Here is a 17,469-nt window from a genome sequence, read left to right as displayed (position 1 = left end):
ACTTTTTGAATAACATACATGTCATAGTTAGCAGTGTTTGTAGCTGAATAATTAAAGCAAGTACCCTGTTGCATAAAACTAGTTCTTGTTGGATATGCAGGGTATAATAACTATTGTAACTATAAATACTACACTCTGTATTTCTGACAAAAATGGTTTGGAGTACTTGTAACCAAATTCAATATTTGAATTTGCACAAAAAATCTAAGAAAAAAATATCATGAAAGAAATTATGTAAGCTTTGTACTGATACTAAAAAACAAAACAAAACAAAACCTATAGTAGTAAGTTTTACACAGGGACAAACATGCCATTTTACCTCCTGACCTGTATAAGACTAGTAGAGGAGTTTTTTTAACACCTTCCTTGCAATTCCAAGAGAATGACATATTAATTTTTTTTTCCCAGCTTAGCTTATATTAAACTACTTCATCAACTTCATCTGCTACAATCAATTTCAACCAGTCTAGCAGCTGTATAAGTAAAATTTCACATAACCAACTTGTAATTATAAATCATACTTTTTATGACTTCAAATTAAAAACTGACCCATACCCATCAACAATAGAAGCCTAATTTATCTAATTCTGGGGAATTTTAGAGCTTGCACACTACTAAGAATACACATACATCAAGTATTTAGGTTTACAAAAAACAATGAACATGATTCACACCTGAAAGTTGTTTAACCTGTTTTGAAATACTTGAAATGGAGGAGTTATTTAAACCTTTTACATAATGATACAGATACCTCAGAAAACATAATATAATGTTAAAAAGTCCTTCAACAGTTAATCCTCAGAGTTGATAGTACTATCTATACTAAAATATAACACCTAACTATCTCCTGTTTATGGTGAGGCTGTTTGTATTCTATGACCCATACACACATACAAATGTGACAACAATCTATATACACATCTAAGAGGTGTCTCTTTACTTACTGATAGGCTGTGAATGTTTCTGTAATAAAAAAAATCATTTTCCTTTTTGTCTTTTAAGAATAGTACACATCAATAAATCTAAAATATTTCCAGGCATATTCTGAATTCATATTATTAACTGTGCTTAGTATCAAACTTTTCTACAAACTTATATTGACTTATTACTCTAATATCTTTGAGTAATTTGCTGCATTTTTAGTCACAAAACTAATGGTCAAATGGAGGAATGACCTGCCCTATGACTTAATATTATCTACAGGAAGTGTTAAAAAAGAATAGGTCAACCTACACACCAAAACATATATAAAGTAAATGCTCATATCCTCTGAATTTAAAAAATTCATGTTTTACTAACACTGTCTACTGAGTTCTCACACTAGTGTTGTCTAACATGTATTAAAGCATTTTAACTAAAATATGTTGTAGACTTAGAACAGAAAGTAGTTCTTAATATTAGTTGAAGGCCCACAGAAATATTATCACATATATGCTTACCAGCACAATCTTCATTTTCAGATTCAGTTTCATCCACAGAATGTACATTAGAAGTACTGCCCTCAGATTTAGAGGGAGGGCAAAGTGTCAGTGTGGTGGCTGCTGCTTGTGCTGCTTTGGCTTTTCTCTAACAAAAACACAGGTACAGTGAATAGTTAATTGAAAGATTATGATGAAAATTGCTCATTAAAAACAAAAAAGACAACAGCACAATCATGGACAGCTTGAACTTAAGAAAAGTAGAAAGATCATCACCATTCAGTAAAGATCTTGGACATGTTCTGAATTGAAAATGTTATGCTAGTATTTTAATTTGTGAAGGACTTAAAAAAATTCAATGCAAATGTACACTATCATTATCGATAAAAAGTCACATGTCCACACAAATGCCAAACAGTAGCTTGTAAGGCAACATGCAAAATGTACTCCAAATTAAAAATAGCTTGGCAAGGATTAGGTGGTTCCAGTCTACAAGTTTCTCAAATGCACAACAGTACATATTTGTATCTATAATCAATATGGTTTCATGACATTAGTTTTTATGAACATAAACTCCATTTTTAACAACTTTACATATAATTTTTATGAATCCAATTCTTCATAAAACAGAAGGATCTTGTTTTAATGATTGTTGGAACAGTACTGTAACCAGCTGCTCTTTTAAAATTCCAATAATTTAAAATTACTCCAATATATTTTCCTTCAGTTTTTGGTAGCTGACCTGGATCTAACTGAAAAGTATATTATTAATATAAAACTTTGAATATAATACCATTAGTAACTGTTAACACTTTTGCTCCTGCTCTGCCTCTGTAGGTTAAAGTGCACGTCACGATGTTTGGAGCGTTATTTTCAAACTTTTTATTAAATAACATTTTTACTACTTACAATCAATGAGATTGGCATCAAAATGTAGTTTACAATTTAAATTTTAAAATTGTGTATTTAATTTCCTAATTTGAAAGGAAACATAAAGAAAAAAATATTAAGTATTGGTTTTTGAGTGTTACATAACATGCCCAGTTGTTTTATTGCTCAGTTTTTATTTTATTATGCCCACCATACAACATGTATATGTATCTAATGAATTAGAAACTTGAATTTGAGATATAGACAAGCTAAATATAAAATAAGAACCTCCCACCTCTATGATTTGCTAAGATATAAATGTATTTAGCAAATCTACTAGAGTGGCTCTGCCCTTCAAACCAATCATTTGAAAGTTTTTTAACTAGTACCACCTACTACTAAGTAGCTCAAGTTTATAACCAATAGAAAGAGAATTTTCCTCTCTATGTAGTTATGACAGTTGCTTATAAGTCACTTGAAGATGAAAGAAAGTTCTGTCGAAAGTATAGATATGTGAACAATAAGTAGTTGCTCTGAATAGGAACGAGATTCTTTTCAACCCACATATATTTTACTTAGAAACCCTACTAAATTACAGGGACTTTTGAGGGTACTAATACTGTAATTTGGTATTTTTCTATTTATCAAAAGTTAATGTTTGAAGCCTAAAAAAATTATTATTTCTACACATCCTACCCAAAAGTCTAAACAAAGCTTAAGATAGCAAGTATGCCCGAGTGCAAAATTTCATAACACAGGTACGTATACGAAATCAATGTTTTTCAATGTATTTCTCTCATTTACTTTGTTTTAAGAAATAACTAAAATTTAAGCATTTATGAGTAAATAGTTATATGTAATGTACAGTAGCCAAAATAGCATACTTTTGTAGGCCAATATGTAGTTACACCTACTGCATTTGTGTTACTGTCTAAACTGAGGTAAATTTAAAACCTCATTCAAAACTTGATAACTTTAAAAACAAGAGGGTAGTAAATTTTAAGTAACTGTCCAAATAACACCCTCATACATACATGCTGCAAAATTCAACAGACATCAAACAGATGAGCAGTAGTACTGAAACACCTAATGTAAATGGATCAGCTCAGAACATACATTTATTGCACCAGCACAACTTTGAACCATACAGTAAATATTTTCACTCATTCTAATTGCAATTTCATTAACTTTGGAAGCTTCTTTTGTAAGTGTTGTAGGAAACAAGTTACTTAGTCTTAGTATTTAGAAAATTTATGGGATATGTTTAACTGCTGAAACTCTTAGGATATGTACTTTGGAACCTTGTGATTACGAGATTCTAAAGGTTATACGAGTGAAATATGAGATTGAGACAAGTATTTTAAATCTCAGAATAGAAATCACTTTGCTCTCATACTAGTTAAAAGTAATCGACAATTTGACAAACAAATATTAATAAAAAATACTTCATTAAAAATCTGACTTTTCATGTGCAAATTTCGACCAAATTTTGTTAAGGTACACTTAATATATTAGAAGTTACTAGTATATAAACTGTAACGAGTACAAACAGTCACGAGTTTGGTCTGATGGGCCTTAGCAGTGCCTGTAAGGTTAAACCATGTAATCTCATAGTGAAGTACCTGCAAAATGGAAGTTAACACTAAATTATAGATCTTTAAAGATAAAGGTAATTAAGGTAAAATTACAAAAAAAATGTTTAATTTTGTATAAGATAGAACCTTCATACCCTTGCTTCTTTTTTTCTTTGTTTTTTTATCTTCTTTTCTTGGTATTTGCTGAAATTATTTTCAGACTGTTGGTTCTGCACTGAGCATCCTACTATAGGCTCCTGTGACATATTTTTCTTCTGTAAGCCAGGTCTAGCAGGCTGCAATAAGATCCAAGTTTTATGTAGTTTCATTTTCAAAGGGCCCCTAATTTGTAATTAGAGTTGAAAATTATTGAACAGTTCTTCTACTAAATCAGTAAAGCTTATTGCAGTTGTTTCAATAATATCAAAATCTTTAATGTAAATGGAATTATAATAACAATGAAATATTTTAGACTGAAGTAATGGCTTAATATATTCACCAGAAGCCAAATTTTTATGAACCACTAAACCATGACAATAAAAAAGAACTGATTCACAAACTGAATCTTTTTAATCCTGAGTGCATTTAAACAAGTTCAAGATGAATGTTTATGAAAGAACAAGTTGCTTGTGTATCAACATCTTAATACATCATTTGGTGTTTGTAAGCATATACATTCACTCACAAAAACATAAGTTAGAGAGAAGATGATTGGTTTGACAAAGAATACCAACTAAATATTTCCAAAATACCACATAATGCAGAGGAATTTATTACTTTTTATAAAAATGTATGATTAAAATGAAACAACAGATGTGTCACTAACTGAACATTTCTAACACAGCAAATGTACATTATTTCCAATAATCTTCCAGAATTAATCAACAATACTGAAAGATATCACAAACCTATTGGATGGAAAGGAAATATAGTATGCTGGTTAAAAGTTCAACATAAAATTCATTAAATTAAATTACAGACTTCATCTCAACTAGATATTTTAGAATAGGTTTAGACTCTTACTGTACATTTGAAACCAATCTCTACTGATTAAAACACATAAATAACACAGTTAAGAAATAAGATGTATTTTACTTAGTTTATAAAAGTGGTATTTCTTTTTCTTTTGTAGAGCCTTAGGCTGGGTTAAAGGTTAAATGGAAGTTATTCTATCCCTCTCGACATTGGTCATGCGTCAGAGACCATGTCATCTTGTTTGTTGACTTATGCTCAAAATTTTATTCCACTAATATTACATGAATACATGGCAATTAGTTTGGTATCAAACTGCAGATTGTAATTCAAATTTTAGTATTACACATTAGGTAATTCCTCAATTTAAAAGTAAATATTATAAACAAACATATAAATATCAATGTTTGTGTGTCACATAGTAAACTGAATACAGATTTGGTTCAAACTAGATGTTTGGAATGTTGAAATACAAAGTCTCTAGTTTCTTATGAAAGAGGAACTTAACTTATCAATATTGGCAAGATAGAATATAAAATGAGAACTTCTTACTTTTTCTATTTACTGAGATATCTCTATATTTAACAAATCAAACACACTGGCCAGATCCATCTCTTTCCATTTTTGAAAACGTTTGTGTGCATTCTTCTGTTCCTGATGGGTAACTAACCACTTAAAACATCAGAATGACCCTCAACAGCTTTCTAAGTATCTCTGAAGTATTTAAACCTCAAATTCGTTCTTTTTATGCTAGATTCCAAGCTAGTAAAGACTTTAGTGAGCTCAAAATTCCTTATTCTATTAGATCCAATTGCAGCTTAGTTACTAAGCTTGATAAATTATAGTGGAATTCTAAGGTATTGATAAAGTAATTGATTTTTGGTTATTTGAAATGTATATATAAAACAAAATAAATCTTTTTCATTTTACAGTCTCCCCCACACACACATGGGAAATTTGAAAAAGCTTAGCAAACTATGACAAACAGTAAATGAGTACAAAGGTCATTCTAACGAGAAGGTATAATTGTTTGCTATACTTTATTTACTGTTCTATATTTTAAGAAAATTACTAGTCACAAATAAGTTTTATTATTAGTAACTAGTAATAACACACACACATATATATAAAATGTACTATAATTGAGATTTGATACTACTTTACAAAAATACTAGTCCACTAAAATACAGCCAAGTCAGGTCACTTTGTAGAGGTCAGTTTCACATTCTTGGATACAGTAACATGAGTTCAAGTGTGCCACAATTTCTGACGTTAGTCAGGCATGACTGGAAGGTCAATATAGTAAAATTAACACACACACACACACACACACACAGATGTGTATATACATGATTTTAGCTATTTAGACTAAACATTGTGCTTTCATCTTAATTGTTAGTCATTCTAGAACAAAGAACATGTACAATTTATATTTATTTCAAAATATTTTATGGTTGTTACAAGGCTAGTCAAATTGACAGATCCCATTCAGAGTTAGGATACAGAAAACAACATACAAAAACAGTTTTACTGAAAACAAACTTTTGAAATGTATTTAGGAGGTTTCAGAGATTACACAAATAATATCTGAGACTTTGTGATAAAGAATAGTTTTTTTAATCATAAAATGAAAATCACTTTGCACTCAGAGCAGGAACAAAAGACTTGATATATTCACAAACAAATCTTCAATAAAAATATGCCATAAAAAAATTTATATTTTGTGTACAAAATTCTTGTGATGTTTACTGAAAGTACATCAAACTTTAGGAGGATACATATACTGTGTTAAAAGTTAGAACATAAATGTGTACATGAACAAGTGTTTTTTATATTGACCCTGTCACAAAAGCAATACCTGATTTTCAACATGACAAACATTTTATACATTATCCAATTATTCTGAAGACAGTAATGTGAATTACTTCAAACCATCTTCAAAGAAATTCTTCAATTATATTTTAAAGTTACTGATGGGCTAAAAGAAATTATTAAATTCATAGAGTGGAATTTTTTTTTACTACTATTAGATGGCTCTACTTTGACAAATTAACAAGTTGATTGTGATTAGAATTCAGTTACTTAAACATGATAACCTTTATAGATAAGGTACAGTGTGTTTGTGTCAGAACAAATCCACATTGGTCTACCTGCTATGTACAACACAGGGTTTGGTTTATTTTTTAATTTTATACAAAGCTATAGAAAGGCTATCAGTGCCAACTGTTCCTAACTTAACAATGAAAAGCTAGAGGGAAGGCAGCTAGTCATTACCACCCACATCCAAATTTTGGGCTACTGTTTTACCAATGAACAGTAGGATTGACTATTACACTATACTACCCCAATGGGGTGAGCATGTTTTGTGGGATGGGCATTCGAACCCATGACCCTCAAATGCCAGTTGAATGCATTACCCACCTTCTCATGCTGGCCCTTACACCACAGGGATACGAGTCCTAAAATAAAATCTAGCACTTAAATCTGTAAAAGTATTGCTGTATCACCAGGAAACAATAAGATATAGTACCCACTTATATTAGTTTTAAACATATATATATCTTTCAACCTATTTTCTTAAAAAAATAAATAAATGTGACAACACACCAGGTTCTTACTAGTTTATTAACATATGTGAAACCTGACTTTTAAGTCAACAGTGAGAGCAGTGTTGATTAATAGTACAGTAAAAGCTATATGATGCAGTGACTTCTAATTCATTGTAAATTGTAAACTTACAAAAAAAATCTAACTTAGGTTCAGGAACATTCAACGGTTATCACACTATATATTGAAGTGTGTATATTTGACATGCTAATATTTATATTTATCAGTTGTAATGCTTCAATAAGAAAACACGAATGTTAAAATCTCAAAGAAAGTAAATAAAAAAGTGAGTTTAAATATATAGATAAACTGTTTAAAAAATAAACAGTCAACTCTGAATAACAGTTTTTATTCTTTATATTTACAAAGCTGTGATTTTAATTTTTTGAATTGAGATATCACAGCCATTTTTCTGTTTTATAAACATGATGCCAATTCTGATATAAAGCTATTAATAGAAGTCACATGACTAAAAGAGTGAGGTGAACTAAAGTAATATTATCAGAATATGTAGTGTGAATGATTATTACAAGTAAATAACTTGAAAGTTCTTGTACCATCTGAATCTCCATATCATTAGTGAGGTTCAGACGTTTTCATCACATTTGCAGTTTTTCATTTTATTTTTTATGCCCAGAAAGTAGTTAATAATTTTAATTGTTTTCTTAATTTCATAAGACTAATAAAGCTATTACTTGTATTCTTCAATTTTTGTAATTTTTAGAAAAAACGTGATTAAAATTACGTTAAGGAGAAAAGATCACTGACAATGATTTGGGGAGATGACCTTCAAAGGGTCATAATTTGTCCCTAACAGTATTTTACCATAATATTACATTATTTTTTTATGAGCATACTGATGGACTTAATACAATATTTGCATCATTTTATAAAATTTTAACCTTCTTAGTTGTATTTGGCATGTATAGTTGTATCTAAAAGTTGACTAATGAAATATTTTCCATTCTTCAGATTTTCTACCAATGATGATCAAAACATACTGGAAAAAGATTTGATGAGTTTAAATATGCTCACTTGAAGTAAAGAAAAAAGAAGGTACTGTAAAAATTTTCAAAGTTAATATCTACCTTCATAGGAAACTTACAAGTATTCAGCTTGTGTTTTTTCACATACACACACAACAAATTAAAAATGTGAAACCTTTTTAAAATGTGTATTATTCTGATAGCCAAACTTCTGAAATCTTAATTACAATTTTCCTTGAATAATTTTCGCAAATCATTTTATTTGTTAAATCTGAAATTTCTAAAGAGTTAAAAAAATTATTATTTGATAACTGTTCTATTAGAAATATATATGTATCATACCTTTTCTTCAGACACAGGCAGGGAGAGGTCCATAAACTGTTCGAATACTTGAGATGACTATTATAAAAATATCAACATTACTTTAAACCATGAACACAAATCATATCCATTTATAACAAAGCAGTAAAAACTCCTTGGTGTTAAACTCTATTCTGCTATTAAATTATTTACTCAATAGTATTTATCCCTAACTACAAAAGTGATGTTTTTTTAATATTACTAACTTCTCTTATTTCAATACTAATTTTTCAAAATTCCTTTTTTTTTAAACTTTTCTGTACTTAAAACTACTCCCTTACCCAGGTAAGTTCTCTATACACTTTATTACACTTAATATTTCACACCATTAAAAAAAAATTTTCAAATCTAGTAATGAAACAAAGTAAATATATTATTTAAGTTAACGAATAACTTTTTTTCCTGTAAACTTTGGATTACAAGAAAATGTACTTTTAACACATTATAACAGTTGTACAAACTGTAATAAAATTACTGTAAACCATACAGACATGAAAGGGTAAAGTTTATTAATAGACAGAAGACTGGCATTCGGTGTCAATAAAATTCCTTCTATATAAATAAAATGGATTTTCAAATTAAATTTTAATGAAGATTCCATGTAAAGAGAACTTTACATCAATTTCCTTATGAAGGTTCTATATAAAAAGAACACTGTGGATTCAGGACTACCAGCCCAAATCTTATTGATGGTTTCATGTATTAGGTTGTCCAGAAATAAGTTTCGGAATTCTCACTACGACATTTAGAAGCTGAACACTGAGTAACTTATCGTTGGTTTAATCCAGTGTTTTTCGCTTACAACGTGTCTTAATTATCTGCTGTTTCAACTCTACTCAGAGTAAATTTTGCAACCCCCAACCAGCATAGATAAGAAGGACTTTCCTCTGATTTTCCTCTATGACTTCAAACTTGGACAAAAAGCTACTGAAATTACATGGAACACCAACCAGGTATACAGCCATTGATCTGTTACTGAATGTACAGTTCAGCATTGGTTCCAAAAGTTTCAACATGGAGATGAAAGTCCTGAAGACCACGAAGGTTATGGAAGGAAGCCATCCTTAGATGAAAACACATTAAGGGAAGCAGCTGAGACAGACCCTCGCACAACAGTATGCGAGTTTACAGAAAAGCGAGGCACAAGCAAATCAAGCATTCCCAACCACCTGAGTGTGATTAGAAAGACAAAAAAGTTAGATAAGTGAGTTCCACATGAGTTGAGTAAAGATCAACAAAATCAGTGTTATAAAACCTGTCAAGAATAACACTCCAAAAATTAAACAAAGTGGAAATCGAGGTTCTGCCTCATCAACCTTATTCCTCCAGACCTTTCCCCTACATATTTTCAAGCACTTTGACAACTTTTTGAACAATAAACACTGTCAAAACCAGGCAGCTGCAGAAGAAGCTTTCAGGGAGTTCACTGACCACAGAAACTTTGATTTCTATAGCAGTGACATAAACAGCATTGTTATGCACTGGCAAAAGTGTGTTGAAGCAAATTGTGCTTTCTTTGATTAAAGAATGTTTTACAACACTAGTTTATATTTTTCCAAACTTTGCAGTTCAAAAACAAAATTTATTTCTGGACAACCTAATAAATAGAAGATTATGGCTATTTCTCTATGTTGATTCAGGACTTTCACTCTAAACCTTACTGAAGGTCCCATGTAAACATATAAATACAATCAGTGATGTCGAGAAAACCCACTTGTAGAGAAATATGTATGCAAAAACGGCTCATTTGGGTTGAGAAAATATTTTACATAGAAGAGTGAACAACGTTTCGACCTTTTTCGGTCATCATCAGGTTCACAAAGAAAGAGGTAACTGACCGGAAGCTGACCACATGTTTGGAAGGGGTTGTGTAACTGAGTGTCAGAATGTAGAGGGCGGTGTTAGATGTTTGAATATATAATTTTATTTATATATATTTTATTTATATGTTTGAATATATAATTTTATTTATATATATTTTATTTATATGTTTGAATGTTATTTAGATGTTTATATATTCAAACATTTAACACTGCCCTCTACATTCCGACACTCAGTTACACAAACCCTTCCAAACATGTGGTCAGCTTCCGGTCAGTTACCTCTTTCTTTGTGAACCTGATGATGACCGAAGAAGGTCGAAACGTTGTTTGCTCTTCTATGTAAAATATTTTCTCAACCCAAATGAGCCATTGTTACATATATATAAATACAATATTTCAATACAAGCCTACTTATGACCAAATCTTAAAACATTAAAAACTGTGCAACAAAGTGAGTATCAGGATCTTGAATGGGACATTATGTTTCAAGAAGTCATAACAGCAAAAAATCTGTATGGATATATTTACATTTCTTAACCAGCAATCAAACTGTGAGGAGTAAATGTTCCATCCTTATTATGTTCATGAACAAGACATGGAGCAAGGAAAAAAGAAATGTATCCAGTGTTGGATACAAGGAACAGTGATTTGATAAAAGTGTTCACAGTTTGTGCATCATGTACTTCTGTCTAGGGAATAAGTACATTCCTGTATGTAAATATGTGCCACTGAAAAGCAGAATGGCACCAGCACTGTTTGTTTCTCCTTTCAAGATTACAGGTATAGTGAGATATCAATTATCAACAAATATATCCATAACCAAAATAGAGATGAACAAAACTGTTCACCAAACTATGATGAGCTGAGTGTATTGCTCAACTTTGTTTAGTGCAAAAATATTGTCCAAACCCAGTATCATTAACAATTATCTTGGATAACCAATAAGGAACTTTAAAAATAAGAACATACAAAGATTTGCATAAATCTTACTTCAACATTCCTCAAAAATGGAACTTTGGAAGACAGGTTTTCAAAGTGGTCACCCTCAGTAACATTGCAAAACCTGTATGTGTATTTCAACCAATCATTCTTTGTTGCCACTACAAGTATGTGTTCTCCAGAAGAAAATAAAACACAAATGTTCTGATACAATTCATATTATCTTTGTCCTTTGCAACTAAAAAATTCTCCACCAACTTTTCCATGATAATTAACTATTGAAAAAATTTCAAATACCAAGTACCAAGTTTCTAATGCATGTTGAATAAACAATAAAAATATATTTTTAACATTTTGCTCCATCCATCCTATTCCATAAATATAACTAGTGCTAGATTATTACTCTACAACTGATTGGTATCTTTATATGGCATGTTACTCAAACATTTCTGCTGTTTTATAGGTTTCTGAAGTTAAACGTTATATTAGGCTAGTTGTGGCTTTAAAAACAAATTACCCATGAAGGTTGTTAGAGCTCCAAAGTTAAATATAAATCATAACTATTGAACAAACTGTGTTCATCTGAGTTTAGGTGCCTAGCTTCCACTGTATATAGCACAAAGTATCATTTACCATATGACATTCTTCGCATAACACAGTACTAAGCAACTGACCACCAAATATCATGTCCACCAGAGTATGTGAAGCTTGTCGTCCAAAACCTGTGATGAGAACAAAAGTACAGCATACAACAATTACACCATAATACAGTAATATATAATACTGAAATATCTTGCTCACACACACACACACAATTTTTAATTACTACATTTCTTACAAAATTCACTTAACTTACAGGAGTATAAACCCAATTAGCCTCTAGCATAACCAACAAATCATTAACAGAAAAAACGTTTTTTTGAACTTACAGGCTTTAAATTTCATTTGCATTACCTCTAAAACCTTGAAAGAGAATATCAAAATTATTTTTAATCCTTTCACGATAAGCTTGGTATAATATACAGGAGTTAACCTACATACTTGCACTGTAATTTTTTATACAGTGTGTGCATCTTCACAAAATTTGGTAGACTTATAGTAAATGAATATTTTGTACACAAAAAAAATTACATTTCTAATGAGATAATTTTACTGAAGATTTTTCTTGTGAAAATATCCAGTCCCTTTTGTTACTGATCTGAGTTAAAAGTGATTTCATGTTATGATTAAAAAAAAAATTCTTCATCCCAAAAATCTCATTTTTTGCATAATTTCTAAAACCTCCTAAATACATTTCAAACATTTGTTTTCAGTAAGACTTTATATTTTATGTTATTTTCTATATTCTTAACTATGTGAGATCTTCTACTTGACCAACCTTGTAACCATAACAAAAATTAGGAAATAAATATAACTATGCTTTTTTCGTGTTAGAATGACTACATAACACGAAAATAGAAATATCTGCTATACATTTACTATTCTTTATTATAGTGACCTTCCAATCAGCTAACCTTGCATAACTTGCATTGATGTGGTGCACGTGCATCCAGGTTACATAGCCAATAACATAAAACTGACCTTTAGTCATCTCTGTTTTAGTGGACTAGTATTTTGAAATAAACAGTCACATTTTAATTATTATATATATGTATATACATCATAATTATTTAGAAATAAATTATTAAACTTATTTTTCCTAAAATATGGAATAATAAATTAAGAAGTAAAACAAAGTTATCTCTTTTAACTATGGCTTTTGAACTCAGTCGCTGCTGGACACAAGTTGCTAAGACTTCAAAATTTTGCACATGGAGGATATCAAACAAAATCTAAGGTTTTATATCTACACAATTGAATAACCAAAATTATTGACGTAAATAACTGTACTGATACCATAGAATTAACACTAATTTGTTAAGCATAGTAACTAAGATGTATTTACATTTACAAAAATATATGAAATTCTGGGCAGATTAAAGACAACCTATCTTCTTGAAATCCTGGTTCAAAAGGACATGGTAGCCTTTTCACAAATTAAAATGGCTGAGAAAACCTCTAGGGATACATTCTACGCTGTCAGTTAGTCAATCACATCATATATTGAAGTGCATATAAGAGACCATTTTCAAAAATGGAAAGAGGTGAATAGGGCCCACCGTGTTTGATTCAGTATATTAGCAATATCTCAGCAAAATAAAAAGATACGAGGTTCTATTTTATATTTTAGCATGTTAATATTAGTAATTTGAGTTCCTAATTTGCACAAAACTACACACTTAGTATTTTGACATCACAAAAATCTCATTAATTCTAAACAGTGCTGCATTCAACATATCATGTGACTCATTAAAATCTATATTTGCGTGCATTTTTTTAATGTGTACTTTTAAATTAAGAAATTAATTCATATATAATATTAAATCTTGAATTAAATTCTATAAATTGATTCCAAACTTATTGACAGAAATTCACAAAATAGTAGTCCAATAAAATTTTGTATGCAAGTCTACAAATGCAATGACATGGCTTTTGACCTGTGACCAACTGTGAAGTGGTTAAGTTTCATTTCTTTCATTTTCTCTATGATATTACTAACTGTAGCTAATATCACTAATTTCTACTATAGTCTAGAGAATAGTGCAATGAACTGTTTAAAATTAAAGCAGAGGTAAAATGTAGAAACCTTTCATTATTATTTGTTTTGCATGCCTTAACATTGTCACATATAATTTATTTTAATAATATATTATCCTTTCCCATGCATTAGCTCTGTTTTTTATTGCAACATACATTAGGGGGAATTGACAACCAATATTACCATATAGTGGGCAGAGAAGCTGTAGCCCTTAGTAGTATGTAGTGGCATTCATATATTCCATTACCTATTGTGAATGAAGCAGCCTTTGATGCGTGCATGTGTAAACCTTCTAAATGTGCATTTTAAATAATAAATAACCAATAATTAAGTAAAATATAAAACAAACTTAAATAGAATGTAACTGTCTTATCTAATTAACACATTTCTAGGTGAAAAATTCTGAAAGAGCAAGGACAAAACAGCAATAATGTTAAAAATGCTTTGACAAGTTCTCTATACAATTCTTTGAGCACATTTTAAAATAACAATGAAGAGAGTGTACTTCACAAAGCTCTCTTTCCATTGGTTATAAGCACCCATCTCAAATATGTACAACTCTCTGAAAAATTACAACTCTTATGTGTAGAAAGCGGGTATGGTGTCTATTAAATCATCATTCAAAACTTAAATTACAGTTGCATGCAATCAGCACATCTGAGGATTACTGCATTATTATGGCTCTGCATTTAGTGTACGAAGAATACTGAACAAGCATAACAAATATTTATCTCTGCTGATACTGATACAGGAAGAACTTTTGGTCTTCATCATGAATTTCCAGATAATAACATACAATTCTGACAAAACGATAGGAAGAAAAAAGTTTGAGAAACTGATTATAAACCTTTGATTTTTTTCTTCATCTCCTCATCAACTTCTTTTGGATTAATTTTTTTACTAAGTCCAAAGTATCTTAGAATACCATCCTTCTGCCTCTAAAGTTAAAAAAAACAAAACTGTCTAAATGATCAGGATTCTTCAAAAGGATAAAAAACTTAGCTCAGCTCTGTCAAACTTTTTTTACAGAACTCTATCATATTCAAAAAAGAATCAGTTGCAAAAAAATTATATGCACAGTTTTAAAATATCCTTAATATGCTAATCTGTCTTTATACTTGGATTTCAGGGAAGTCTAAAACATCTGCAGTAAAATTAGTCTTTTTAAATACACAATTTAATACAAACAAATTATAATCACAGGTACCAAAATCTACAAGTTCACTTGTTTTAGGCTTAACTAATGTTAAGTGTTTATCAAGTACAGCTTATATTTGATAGAGAGATAAATTAAAACTGTGATGTGTGTATATTTTTTACTTTACTATAGTTAATACTATCAATAAATAAAATATTATTTTACAACCTAACATTAGATCTTTAAAAAAACTGACAAGCTTTTAAAATGCTGTACAACATATCTATTAAAGTATATTTACATCTGTTGAAAGGAAGTGTGTATGCATTAAAATAGTAAGAGAATGAGAGAGGTTTCATGACAAACAAACTGGAGAATTATTATAATAGAAAACAAGCATTTTTAAGCAATAGATAATGTTACATTCAGTATTACAAAAAGACAGTATAATTTGAATAGTCTAATATACATCCTTATGTAAATTGCTCAAAAAAAAATTAAAGGAACAAGTACGTTTTCTTATATAATTTATCTCAGTGTTCCAAATGTTATAATATTTTTATTTTTTAAGGTAATTTGCCTCATTTCAGGTCCATCTGTATCCATTTTTTAATGTGTGATGAATGGTAAAACACGGAGAAATAAAATTTTAAAAAATGACCAATATCACCAAAACTGATATCCCATATGAAACAGTACTTTAAACAGTTTACATGCATTTATTCAAGAAATGTTTGAAACATTCAATATCTAGTATGACCTCCACAAGCTGTGACACACTCCTAACACCGATGTGGCGCACTTCAAATCAGTCTACCAATGATATTTTGGGGTATAGCAGCCCACTCGTCTACCAGGGATTATCGGAGTTCCTGCACATTCTGAGGAGGGTGCTGCCATTCACTAACATGTCTCAACAACACACTCAACAATGATCAATTGGATTTAAATCTGGAGATTTAGTGGGCCACTCAAAAGTCTCTATTCCTTCCTCATCAAGGAAGTCCATACACAGTTTGGCAACGTGGGCTCGCTCATTAACCTACACGAGAATGAACCCATTGCCGAAAGCACTGGCAAATAGCCTCCCAATTGGTTCCAGAATTTTGTCTGTATTGTCATGTGTTCGGAGCACCCCTGTCAAGTATGAGTAAATCCGTGTGGCCACCCAAGCATATGCCTGCCCAGACCATTACAGAACCTCCTCCAGAAATGGCGACTTGAACAATGTTACAAGTGAAAAATTGCTCTCCTCAGCATCTCCACACTCTCACACGTCCATCATCATGAGACACAGTGGCCCACTGATGAAGTTCCTAGTACAGGTGCTAATGAGCAAACTCTAACCTGGCTGCATGGTGTCGTGCTGTCAGAATAACACCTTTTGCAGGCTGTTTGGCTCTAAGGTGTCCTTCACGCAGACAATTGCGAACTGTTTGGGTCGATGCACTGATTCCAGTGGAATGCTGAAGGTCATTTCGCAGTGACCGAGACGTAGCTAGCCTGTCCCACAGAGTGGTAGTCATGGTGTAGCTGTCATCTCTGGCTGTTGTGCAGCAATAACGGCCTTGACCTGATCTCCTGCTATAAGAGTTCGTCTCCTGGTAGCATCACCAAAGTTGACTGATGACACTTGGTGATACACCGACACGCTGTACCACCATCCTTTGGGTCTGGCCATCCTCCAGCAACTGGACTGCCTTGGCCACCTCATTCTCTGTCAAATGGCACCTCACTGCTTGGGTACACAAGAGAAAGGTACGCACTGACAAAACGAGCTGCAAAAGCTAGCCTGTCCCACAGAGCGGTAGTCATGATGTAGTTGTCCTCTCTGGCTGTTGTGCAGCAATAACGGCCTTGACCTGATATCCTGCCATAAGAGTTCGACTCCTGGTAGCATCACCAAAGTTGACTGATGACACTTGGTGATACACCGACACGCTGTACCACCTTCTTTTGGGTCTGGCCATCCTCCAGCATCTGGACTGCCTTGGCCATCTCATTATCTGTCAAATGGCACCTCACTGTTTGGGTACACAAGAGGAAGGTACGCACCAACAAAACGAGCTGCAAAAGATCCATGTTGGTGTTTGTTTCGAGAATTAATGAGGAATGCATAGTTTTGCGTAACAGCCTTATATAGG

General features: G+C 31.4%; 1 protein-coding gene across 4 annotated transcripts in view; it reads right to left on the bottom strand.

Moving 5' to 3' along the window:
* The window catches only part of Usp16-45 (ubiquitin specific protease 16/45), a 68,580-nt gene that overhangs the window by 20,547 nt on the left and 30,564 nt on the right, over window positions 1-17,469 (bottom strand). For all 4 annotated transcript variants that reach the window (XM_076517272.1, XM_076517273.1, XM_076517274.1 and 1 more), the window contains exons 11-15: window positions 15,035-15,125; window positions 12,183-12,271; window positions 8,770-8,826; window positions 4,018-4,158; window positions 1,440-1,566 (exon numbers count right to left, since the gene is read on the bottom strand). In XM_076517272.1, coding sequence (XP_076373387.1) covers window positions 1,440-1,566; window positions 4,018-4,158; window positions 8,770-8,826; window positions 12,183-12,271; window positions 15,035-15,125 — 505 coding nt within the window. The remainder of the gene's footprint in view (window positions 1-1,439; window positions 1,567-4,017; window positions 4,159-8,769; window positions 8,827-12,182; window positions 12,272-15,034; window positions 15,126-17,469) is intronic.

This window comes from Tachypleus tridentatus, chromosome 8, assembly GCF_004210375.1.
Source record: "Tachypleus tridentatus isolate NWPU-2018 chromosome 8, ASM421037v1, whole genome shotgun sequence".
NCBI lineage: Eukaryota > Metazoa > Arthropoda > Merostomata > Xiphosura > Limulidae > Tachypleus > Tachypleus tridentatus.
This window is presented reverse-complemented; position numbering and strand designations above follow the sequence as displayed.